This window comes from Mustela nigripes, chromosome 18, assembly GCF_022355385.1.
Source record: "Mustela nigripes isolate SB6536 chromosome 18, MUSNIG.SB6536, whole genome shotgun sequence".
Taxonomy (NCBI): Eukaryota; Metazoa; Chordata; class Mammalia; order Carnivora; family Mustelidae; genus Mustela; species Mustela nigripes.
Genome location: NC_081574.1, coordinates 14,637,863 through 14,650,106, shown reverse-complemented (window position 1 = coordinate 14,650,106; position 12,244 = coordinate 14,637,863). Strand labels below are relative to the sequence as shown.

At 43.1% G+C, this 12,244-nt stretch overlaps 1 protein-coding gene across 1 annotated transcript in view; it reads left to right on the top strand.

Moving 5' to 3' along the window:
• CENPU (centromere protein U) overlaps positions 1-11,320 on the top strand; it is a 35,042-nt gene extending 23,722 nt beyond the window's left edge. Inside the window, exons 9-13 of the mRNA XM_059384202.1 lie at positions 5,657-5,735; positions 5,957-6,004; positions 7,014-7,075; positions 8,918-9,074; positions 11,112-11,320. Of these exons, the coding sequence (XP_059240185.1) occupies positions 5,657-5,735; positions 5,957-6,004; positions 7,014-7,075; positions 8,918-9,074; positions 11,112-11,246 (481 nt within the window). The 3' untranslated portion in view covers positions 11,247-11,320. The remainder of the gene's footprint in view (positions 1-5,656; positions 5,736-5,956; positions 6,005-7,013; positions 7,076-8,917; positions 9,075-11,111) is intronic.
• The last annotated feature ends 924 nt before the right edge of the window (positions 11,321-12,244 follow it).

Sequence of the window (12,244 nt, the reverse complement as noted above, 5' to 3'; positions counted from 1 at the left end):
TGGGTTTTTTTTTTAAGATTTTATTTATTTATTTGACAGAGATCACAAGTAGGCAGAGAGGCAGGCAGAGAGAGAGAGGGGAGGAAGCAGGCTCCCCGCTGAGCAGAGAGCCCGATGAGGGACTCGATCCCAGGACCCTGAGATCATGACCTGAGCCGAAGGCAGCGGCTTAACCCACTGAGCCACCCAGGCGCCCAGTATTTTGTTCTTTTTGATGCTATTGTAAGTGGGATTGTTTTCCTAATTACCTTTTTGGACTATTCATTGTTAGTATATAGAAATGCAACTGTTTTCTGTATGTTCATTTTTGTATCCTGCAATCTTGCTGAATTTGTTTATTCTAACAGTTTCTGTTTGTGTATGGGATCTTCAGGATTTTCTACATATAAAATCATGTCCTCTGTGACAGAGGTAATGTTACTTCTTTTCCAGTTGGATACCAGTTGGTTCTTTTTCTTACTTAATTGCTTTGGCTAATATTCCCAGTACTGTGTTGAATAGTAATGGCAGGTGAGGCATCCCCAATTTGTTCCTGGTCTGAGAGCAATAGCTTTTAACTTTCACCACTGAGTATGATGTTAGCTATAGCCTTTTCATGTATGGCTTTTATATTGATGTAATTTCCTTCTATTCATAGTTTGTTGAGAGTTTTTATTATGAAAGGGTGTTGGATTTTGTCGGGTGTTTTTCCTCTATCAGTTGAAATGCTCATATGGCTTTTGTCCTTCTGTTCTGTTATTGTGTGTTGCATTGATTGTATTTCTTATGTTGAACTATCCTTGCATTCCAGAAATCCACTTCATGATGTATAATCATTTAAATGTGTTGTTGAATTCCCTTTATAAGTATTTTGTTGGGGAGTCTTGCATTAATAAGGATATTGGTCTTTCATTTTTTCTTTTAGTATCTTTGTCTGATTTTGGTGTCAGGGTAATGCCAGGCTCATAAAATAAGTTTGGAAGTGTTTCCTTCCCCCACTTAAATTTCTTGTAAGAGTTTGAGAGGGATTGTTAATTCTTTTTCAAATATGTGGTAGAATTCTCTAGTGAAGCCACCTGGTTTGGGGGTCTTAGATAGGAGGTTTTTGATTAGTGAGCCAGTCTCCTTTACCAGCCATGTTTGAACATATTTTTTATTTCTTCCTGATTCAATCTTAGCAGGTTTTATGTTCTTAGAATTTCTGCATTTCTTCAAGGTTACCCAGTTTGTGGGCTTTTTACGTCTGTGGCATCAGTTGTAATGCCTGCTCTTTCATTTTCTGAGTCTTTTTTTTCTTAGTTTAAGGATTGGTCCGTTCTGTTAATCTCTTCAAAAAACTATTAGGTAAATTATTTTTCCTGTTTTTCATTATATTTATTTCTGCTCTAATTTTTACTGTTCTTCATTATGCTAGTGCTAACTTTGATCTTTTTCTAGTTTCTTGAGGTGTAAAGTTAGGTTGTTGATTTGAAGTATTTCTTCTTTTTAATGTACGTGTTTATTGGTATTAGCTTCTTAGTACTGCTTTTGCTGCATCCCATAAGTGTTGGTAATTGTTTTTGTTCTCATTTGTTCCAAGATATTTTCTGATTTCCCTTGTTATTATTTGAACAATTGGTAGTTCAAGAATGTATTGTTTAATTTCCACATATTTGTGAGTTTTCTGGGTTTCCTTTTGCTGTTGATTTCTAGTTTTGTCCCACTGTGGTCCCATAAGACACTCAGTATGATTTCAGTTGAATTAAATTGGTTAAGACGTATTTTGTCACCTAACATGTGATCTGTCTTGGAGAATGTTCTGTGTGCTTGTCAGAAGAATGTGGATTCTGTTACTGGATGGAATGTTCTATGTAGGGGATTTAGATCCATTTGGTTTATAGTTTTGTTCAAATCTCCTTTTTCTTTATCTTCCTGTTTTATCTTCTGTCTGGTTGATGTATTGTTCAAAGTGAAGTATTGAAATAACGTACTATTCCTGTGTTACTACCTGTTTCCCCCTTCAGTTCTGTTAATTCAGAATTGTTGAATTGCTCCAGTGTTGGGTGCACATGTAGCTTTTATATTTTCCTGGTGAACTGACCCTTTATTCATTACATATTTTTCTTCTTTTGTGACTATTTTTGACTTTGTCTGTTTTGTCCAATGTAAGTATGGTCACCACTGCTGTCTTTTGGTTACCATTTGATGGAGTATTTTTGCCTTTAGCCTATATATTTCCTTACCTAACTAAAAAGTGAGTCTCTTGTAGACAGCATGCAGTTGGATCTTTTTTTTTTTTCTTTTTAAAATCTAGTCAGCCACTTGATTTCTTTTGATTGGGGAATTCCTGATAATGACAGACTTACTACTGAATTCTTTTGTTTTCTCTAAGTCTTATAGTTGTTTAGTTCTTTTCTTCTCTCCTCACCTTCCTTTGTGTTTCACTGATTTTTTTTTTTTTTTTTTTTAATTATATGTTTTGATTCACTGTTCTTTTGTGTTTCTGTAGATTTTGTGTGTAAATGTGTGTGCATACATTGGGGGTGACATAAATGATATAAATGATTTTAATAGCAGTCTGCTTCAAAATGATAACTTAACCTCAGTCACCTACAAAAGTTCTTTATGTCTCCCTCCTTCACTCTATGGGGATAAATAACACTTTGTTATTGATAGCACAGATTTCACCTTTTTGGTTTTTTACCATTAGACACAGTTTCATAGTTTTTTATGCTTTTATCTTTTAAATTCTATATCAGTATTAAAAGTGATCTGTGCATTACTATCACAGTTTTATGGGGTCTATATCCATCTGTATATTTACCTTTACCAGAGACCTTTATATTTTCATATACTTTTGTGTTATTGTCTGTTGTCCTTTTTTTTCAACTCGAAGAACTTCCTTTAGTAATTCTTAAAAGGCAGGTCTAGTGATGATGAACCCAGCCTTTGCTTATCTGGCAAAGTCTTTATTTCTCCTTGATTTCTGTAGGATAATTCTGCCAGGTATAGTATTCTTAGATGGCACTTTTTTCTTTCCGTGCTTTGTACACGCCATCCCATCCTCTGCTGAGAAATTCACCGACAGTGTTATGGGGGTTCCTTTGTACATGACAGTTTGCTTTTCTCTTGCTACCTTCAGGATTCTATTTTTGCCTTTGAATTTTGACAGTTTGAATATCATGTGTGTCAGTGTGGGCCTCTTTGGGTTCCTCTTAGCTGAGGTCTTTTGAGCTTTCTGAATTTGGGTGTCCATTTCCATCCTCAGATTTGGGAATTTTGGAGCATTTCTTCAAACATGTTCTCTGCTCCTTTCTGTTCCTCCTTTTCGGGGTTACTTGTAACACACATAATGGTGTATTGAATGGTTCCCGTAAATCTCAAAAGTTCTCCACTTCATTCTTCTTTTTGTTCTTCCACCTTGATAGTTTCAAATGACTTGGTAATTTTCAAATGCCATTTCTTTCCTCTGCTTGATCAAATCTACTGTGAACCCATCTCGTGACTTTTTCATTGTATTATTCAGCTCCAGAATTTGATTCTTTTTATAAGTTTTCTTTGTTGACATTCTCATTTTGTTTATGCACCATTTTCCTGATGTATTTTATTCATGTGTTTTCTTATAGCACATTGAGCTTCATTAAGATTACTATTTTTGAGTTATGAATTTGCTTATGAATGTTATGTATTTGTTATGAATTTGCTAATTTCCATTTCTTTGTTTAAAGTCTATTTCTCGGGATTTTCCCCCCACTTGATTGGGTTATGTTTTGTTTCTTTTCGTGCCTTGTTATTTTTTGCAGTGTTTTGTACATATAAAAAGCAGCCACCCCTCCCGGTCTTTACGTACTGGATTTGTACAGGGGAAGGCCTTTGCCAGTCAGCCTGGGTGATCCCTTAATCCTTTCTGGGGGTGTATCTTCTTTGGGCTTGGGCATGCAATTTTCCAACTAGAGAGGTTTTGCTTCTTTTTTAGGGATTTGTAATCTCTGAAGACTAGAGCTCCCTCTGGTGTCTCTCGGTGATACTGTAGGTTCTGTCGTGCTGCAACAAGGTGCTGAGCTCCTTTGTGGTTTCTCCGACCAGAGGCATCCAAAATATTTCAGTTATCACCACTGCTCTACTTCAGGTGACACAGAAACCATTCCAAATGTTGGATAACCTTCTTCTCTTCTCTTTCCCTGCCAAGGGAGAAGGTATGAGCTGGGCCATTTGTCCTGCTATCCTGTGAGTGGCATTGCTGCTTCTCTTACTACAGTAGCCGCTGAGCTCTCTTCTCCACGGCAGCCAGGCATTCCCAAGTATGCTGCTTCCGTTAGCCTCTGGGATTGGGAATGATGGAAGGGAGGCCCTTGGGCAGCCTCCGAAAAGCCAGAACCTTAGACCTACGTTCCATTCTTTTCTTTACCACGCACGGAGCTTCTCGATCGAACCAAGCTGTGCTGGCTTGGAAGGTGGGCTGTCCAAGTTGATATGAAGCCACCTTTCTTACCTGTTTCAGTAGGATTGTTCCTGACTTTGAACTTGCCTGCAACTTCATTGGTTTCTCATAAGGTCTTTTGGGCTATATATAGTTGTTAAATTGGTATCCCTATGTGGGGAATCTGGCCTGGGGCTTTCTATTCCACTATCTTGCTGATGTCACTAGAAACACACTTCTAACACTTTTTTAATGAGACCTTTTACAAAGATCTGTATTTGAAAGTACAGGCCTTCTCTTGTGTCACGCTTTGCTTAGCCCCCTTCTCCTGAGTATCTTTTCCTTCTCATGGATCTCCCCCAAGAGAGAAACCATTTTCTAATCACCTGTCATTTATACAGAATATTTGTTACTTTCGATTCAAAGGATCCTTTCTAGTACCCTACGGGGCTGAGGCAGAGTAGGGGGTTCACGGCTGTCCTGGAAGATGGCTGCCACTGCTGCACACCGGGGATGTGTCATGCAGCTGTGAGCACACCAGACTGGGAGCCTTGGGCCCTCCTCTGAGGACGGGGACCAGAACCAGTTTGTTAGGGTGAGCTCTGCACGGTTTTGAAGAACTGTACGTTCAGCTGTGTCAGTGCCGCTGACTTTTCCCTACTTACTTCTTGGGCAGTCCAGATGTGTCACACAATTATTCCTCCAGTTGTTGGCAGTCAGGGAGGGGCTGAAGTCTCCCGCTCATTGGATCCAGTGCAGGAAAGGACGGGGACTGGCTGTACACCTTTCTGCGTCACTTGCCTTCACCTGTGGACATAGCCAGTATCAGGGAGTGAAGCTAACCACATACTCCAAGGCTTAGGGAAAAAGATTTCCTGTTCCTTCTCTTCTGTTGAGGCTGTTTGTAGTGTTTTGGGTTTTTTTAAGATTTTATTTATTTGAAAGAAACAGCATGAGCTGGGAAGGTGGGGGTGTAGAAGGGGCATTGGGAGTGGTATACTCTATGCTGAGCAGGGAACCCACCACTGGGCTCGATCCAAAGACATCAGGATCATGACCTGAGCCTAAGGCAAACACTTAACCGACTTAGCCACCCAGGAACACCTTTAGTTTTTTTTTTTTTTTTTAAGCCTGAGAAATGTCTCTAGCCATCCCATTTTAGATCTTCAAAATGGAGTACGTCTAATTGTGGTTTGTTGATGTGCTAAGAAAATGAAACACACCTTTCAAAGTCCTTTATATAATACCTAGTCTGATCTTTTTTTTCCCCTGCTATAGACAAAAAGTAGAATCTAAAATTTTTAAGGAAGCCATCAGAAAATTTCATTCTAATATGAAAGAAGAACTCATCAAAACGGTAAGTTCGTTGACATCAATTTGTCGGTCTCCGTGTGTATGCTCATCCTGCGGCAGCGGACGGTTGTCCTAGAAAAGATCTCCTATGCTGGTGACGTGGTAAAGAGCTCATTAGAACTGTTCCTGTTTCACAGGTTGTTTTTAAACTAAATGCAATAGATCTTAAGTTAATAAACATTTTAATTTTGGAAAATGCACACAAATACTTTTTCTTTTGTGCAGCTTAAAGAAGTCCAGATGTCAAAAACTCTGAAAAGGAAGAACACGAAGGTAAGTCACGTGCGTGTGATTAGCTGCAGACAGTCACGTGGGCCACTGAGCCATGCAGCGCTAAGTAACGCCCTTGACTCTGGCTTTCAGGACCTTTGCTTTGTGGAAGTTTTTTTTTTTTTTTTTAAGTCAGGATTTTATCTGGTTGGTCTTGCGGTTGTGTACTATTAATACCAATGCACGCGAAGGGATGGGGATCCCAGCCAGCCTAAGGCAGCCTTCAAGGCCCAAATAACGACTTCCATGGTATTAACTGTTACTAATTATTAAGTAATACATATTTATTGCTTTTGTGGCTGTCAGAGAATAAAACCTTTTAGCATAAAGAACTGTTCCAGTCTCAAGTCAAGGGACAGCCTGGGAAGAATTCTGTGGTAAGGGTTCAGCGACCTCATTTCTTGCCCTGGTTCTTCTACTTCAGTGTTGTCCCACCTTCTTAGAAACTCTACCACGAGGCTATTGAGGAGAAACAAGTCAGGGAGCCCCGGGCCTTACTTGCCCATCGGTGTGTGTGTGTGACCAGATGACCTCTGAGCTCCGCGCTTCCATGAATCCAGGATTGGAAGAGCGGCTCCCCCTTCACATTTATAATGGAAATGGAGTTGAAGCGCACATATTTTTGTTTCCACGATTTATAGACCTTTGCTGGGTTTTTCTCCTTCCGTTTCATTGTCCTGCTGGTCAGCTCTGCATTCCTTGCAAGGGAACAGTCCGAGTGTCCAGTGTCCCTAAAAGGGACGGCTGAAATAATAAGCTGTAATATAGAAATAATCTCTTTAAAACACAGATTGGATGAGGGCAGTCTCCTGCATCAGCATTTTCCTGGTGTGCCTACATAAAATCCCAGCTCCTTACTGGACGGCTCGTGAGGTCTGAAAGGTCTGGCCCCTGCTTCCCCTTTAGGGTTGTCCTGGTCTCTTTCCCCTCCATCTCCAACACCTGGTGCAGGGTCACTAGCAGTGCTGGAACATTTAGGGAGTCATTTTAACAAATTGTTGTCTTGCTTTAGATTATTTCAGATATTGAAAAGAAAAGGCAGCGTTTGCTTGAACTCCAGGATGAACTGCTTCGGTAAGATAATGTCTTATCTAAGCTCCTCTAAGAACTTACCTGAAGGGATGTGATTACAGTACAGTGGGGGTCGGGGGCCCCCACCACTGAGGTCTGTATTGTCCTGCGATCCCAGGTGTTCTTGGGTGTCTGGAAGCTCAGTGAAGGTGGTCGTGCTTCGGAGCTGGAGCTTTTGGCAAAAGAGTCGTGCTGCGGAGCTGGAGCTTTTGGATCTGTCTGCGGTCAGATCTGACCCCAGCCCATGAGGCAGACCATGTAGAGATTTAGTGTGCAGACTCTGGGACTGGATACCTGGGTTCAAACCCAGGTTCGACTATTTACTGGCTGTGCCCCCTTGGGTCAGGCTGCTGACCCTTCCAGGGCTAGTTCCTCTTCAGTAAAGGAGCACGATACCCACCCCTCCCAGGGCACTGGGAGGGCGAAATGACTAAACATGCAGAGTGCTTCGCGGTGACGCCAGTCAGCTGGTGCCGTGTGTGTTACCGGTTCTTGTTACTGTGATCGCTGGCGTGGTGCTTGTGTGATGTGAACAGGCCCCCGTGTGCGGGGTCTAGGACCCTGGGACCCCGCGGTGGGTTCGCCTGCACGCAGGGCTCAGGAGGCCTTCCGTGCGGCCAGGACAACTGGCTGAATGGGTCCTAGAGCAGCAGAAGGAGCAGCAGTCAGGTCCACTCTGTGCTCCGAAGAGTGTTGCAAAACAGGGCGAGAAAGTGGCACGATCAGAAAAGAACACCTGTAATTCCATTGCTGAGTCTGAGACAGGAATGCCAGAGAGGTTTGGGAGAGGGTCCAGCGTGTTGGCTCCCCTGTCCCGCCTGGGCCGGTGCCGGACTGGGGAAAAGTTTCCAGGGGCTCAGGCCCAAAGGAAACCACATTTGAACAAGCTTCCTTGGTGCGCTGGGCACTGACCTGCAGGCTTCAGATATTTGCTTGTTAACCCATCTCCCAGGATTATGGGGATATGATGTCTGTTTAATAAGAAAAAGACATTTTAGTTCAAGACCAGCCTCTTGGTTCCTTTTTTAGATATACTTTTCAATGTCTAGAATTATATCTTGAAAAGGCCTAGAAAGAAAAACGCAGTGTCTGGTTATTCTGAATTGACAGGTGGAAAGGCTCAGTCCCGCCCGAGGAAGTGGGGGGCCAGGATCTCATGTCGCAGACTGAGTGCCAGCCCTGTGCCCCTGACCACAGCCCTTGTCTTTCCATAATGCTGCATTTGTCAACAGACACAACTGTTAAAAGGACTCTTCTAAAAATTGTATTAGAGGACAGCTGCTTTTTGTCTTTAAGAGAATAAAAAATTGGTAGCCTGTCCCTTTTTTTTGTCCATAAAATTCAAGCCATCCCTTTTTATTTTATAGGTAAGAAACTAAGACAGAGAGAAAGTAGTTGAAAGTAGTTTACCTGTGCATTTTTCATCCAGGCACTCGGATAATTTTTCCACGGGTTGTACTTGACCTTGGCAGATGGGCAGAGGGAAGGCCTTTGGTCTGCGCTTTCACTGTTGCCCTGTAGCATGAGAGCCCCTGGCCGAGGCCAGGAGTAAACCACAGCTCCCTCAAAGGGACCGGAGGGGCTGTGGGATGTACAAGGCATCTTCTTCTGTGGGTTTCATTTCCAATTCCTCACTGTGCATCGTATTTCAGGGTTTTGTCTATATTTTAAATTGAAACCTAGACCCTGTCACACACAATTTCAGAACTGAAGATTCTTTAAAGACCTAGTCCCCCGCCCCTGCGTGGTCCTGCCTCAGTGGACCTGGCCCTCAGCCTCCTACCCCCTTGGCTGATCCACTTGGCCGCGGGCGCTCATTTGGGGGAAACGGTCTCGTTGTCGCAGGTTAGAGCCACAGCGGAAACAACTACAAGTCAGACATGACGAACTTAAGGAGAGAAAATCTTCCCTGAGGAATGCGGCGTGTTTCTTATCTAACCTAAGACAGCTTCATCAAGATTACTCAGATATTCGAGAAAAAGAACCTCATGTAAAAGAAACGGTAACTTCAATTTTTATTTTTCACTGTGATTCAGAAGATCAGGGCACCAGCACAGTGGAGTACTTCGGCAGGAGCTTGGGGGAGAGGGAAATGGGGGTGCATTACAGTCCCCCAAACAGCATCCCTGTGATCATCACCTCTTTGGCTACGTCAGGCTAGAGGAATAGAGAACAATCTAGAAATGCTGATTTCATCAAAGAGAAATGGCTGCACATAAGCCATCATCCCCCATGCATGGTAGGTCTAATTTTAGAAGTCGGGAAACATGAGAGGGACCTAGAGTAGGGAAAGGCGTATGTTATTTTTATAAAACTTGTTGCTTCTGGATTTTTGCTGCAGATGTTGCTGCTGTTACAAGGACCAGCTCAGATCAATAGAAATTTAAATTACAGGGAAAAAAATCCAAATATAATTTTATATAAAATGTAAATACATATCTTATGATCATACTTGTGTTCTTCACTTCCAAGTTCAATTTTAAGTTTTTACACTGATTTAAAAGCCTTCAGTTTGTATATTAGATCTGAAAGTAAAATGCTTTTAATGTTTTCTGTGACAGTACCCACTAGTCTACAGTTTGCTTGAGTTGGGGACTTGGATACTCACTTGGAGATGATCATAGTGCTGCTTGAATTTGAACATAACTTTGGTGGAAACAGAGACGTGAGGACTTGACTTTGTTCAGAATACCCTAGTCTTTCTAATGTGTCCTTCGCGTGCCCGTAGGCTTTCTGTGCTCACTTGTAGGGTCTCTTTTCCTTTGTGGAAAGAAGGTATTTGGGTATCTGTCTGCTTTCCTAAACTAGACCTCTAACCCCAAATGTCAGTCCTACCCCTCACACCTCCCTGAGAGCGCATGTCCCATGGCAGCTTGAATACATTAGACTCTCAAATATCTGTTTGAAATTCATGGTACTAGGGTAGGGTATAGTATAGAGGAATTAATTATGTGGATGGAAGTCACAGTTGCACAGCTTTTCCATGCAAAGCTGTTCTTTTCATGACTAAAGAAAACACCTTGAAAAAATGAAATTAAACAGTTAACCTAAGTATGAGCAAATTCTGTAGGGGGAATGTAGTCCATCATCCCCGGATCTAGTTTATGACATGAAGCTTGGCTTTGTTATTTCAAAATCATGAGTTGGGTTTTGATTTCTATTTTATGTTGGGTTTGTATTCTAATTTTGTCTTTAGTCTTCCCCATACATTTTTCCTCGTGAACTTAGATGGGCCTGGTTTTCGTCTTCCATTAGTTCTTCCGGTAAAAGTTAATCTGCCTTACAGTTTTCTGGGTTTAAAAGAGGCATGAGGTCGGCAGACTTGCCCAAACCAAGTCTCGATCTGTATGAGGAATGATTTTGTTTTAAATAATTTAAATGCCACAGTTCTTGGAACCAACTGGTCGTCTGGGAGGAGAGCAGCCTCAGCTTTCTAGAGCAGTTTCCTTGTAACCTTTTTTTTTTTTTTTCAAGATTTTATTTATTTATTTGACAGACAGAGATCTCAAGTGGGCAGAGAGGCAGGCAGAGAGAGAGGAGGAAGCAGGCTCCCTGCTGAGCAGAGAGCCTGATGCGGGACTTGATCCCAGGACCCTGAGATCATGACCTGAGCCGAAGGCAGCGGCCTAACCCACTGAGCCACCCACGCGCCCCTCCTTATAACCTTTTTAATTGTGCCCTAAGGAAAAGGGTTAAACCAATTTTTAAAAATGATCCTAATTTAAAAAATGAAAGTTTAGGGGCACCTGGGTGGCTCAGTGGGTTAAGCCTCTGCTTTCGGCTCAGGTCATGATCTCAGGGTCCTGGGATCAAGCCCCGCATCGGGCTCTCTGCTCAGCGGGGAGCCTGCTTCCCCCTCTCTCTCTCTGCCTGCCTCTCTGCCTACCTGTGATCTTTCTCTCTATCAAATAAATAAAAATCTTTAAAAAAAAAAAAATGAAAGTTTATGAAAAGCTCCATTTAGCAGTGAGCTGTATAACAGATATGGTTAAAGAAGTTTTTTAGGCATGTTAATCAAAATACGATTTTCCTTCAACAGTATGATTCATCCAGCCTTCCAGCTCTGTTAGTCAAAGCGAGAACCCTTCTGGGAGCTGAAAACCACCTACAAAATATCAACCATCAATTAGAGAAGCTCCTTGACCAGAAAGGTGACCAATCTACTGAAATGTGACTCTGTAAAGACTAGTCCCCTGCGCTTGCCTGTTCCCTTCTGATATTATACTTTTGTAAATAAAAATTCTTTGAGAAGTGAAATTTGTCTACTTGTTCAGGCTGGCGTTTCACCAGAATTTAGTATTACTTTGTTCATAGTTATTTGGTTTGAATGACCATGTTAGGTGGCAAGTTTGAGTGTGTTAAGTGGTTTTAGAGGCCAGATTCCAGACACCAGCCAATCAGACTCTGACCTAGAGGAGCTCGAACCGGAAGCGGCAGAGGGAGGAGTTCCAAGACGGGACAGAAGACCCCGAACTCACCGCCTCTCCAGACACCCATGGAGCAGTTCCTCCTGAAGAACACCGAGGCCTGACAAACCGCTGCTCACTGATGCTAGGAGCCCGACCCGGCCCCAAGGAGAGAGAGAGGTAAGAGGCAGACACGGGGTGACAATGGGAACCCCAATCCTGAAGCGCTGGCCCATGAGTCGCCAGCCCTGGGCCACAGCAACTCCCCCGCCCCCGAAACAAAACATCAGTTTGAAGGACAGAGAGACTTGTAAGTGAAGGAAACCCATGCACTAACCTTAGAACATCCACCATGCTGTAGGGAACTGGTGGAACCCTCTGGGGCTCAAGAGGCTGAAGAGCACTGTTGTTCATTTACCCCTCCGCCAAGAGCCTGGCTGGAGCAGGGTCTGGGTCCCCTAACCACTTCTCTAGGCCTGGCCCCTTGAGCCCTGGGCCTCTAGGCCATGGCATCTGCAGGGCGAGAGAGGTCCAGCTGTCCTCCCAGCACTGACACTCCCCAACCCGTGTGCACCCCAGCTCCAGCCATGCCACAGAGCGGTGTTAGTGCAGAGCACAACAGGACCCTCTGGCCTGGGCCCACTGCAGCCGTCTGGCCCCGGCACCCCGTCTCCAGCAGAGAGGGCCCTGGGACTGCCGGGGCCCACGCTAACCCTAGCTATCCCACCAAGGACTAGAAGGGATTATCATTTTAAAATAGACTGTT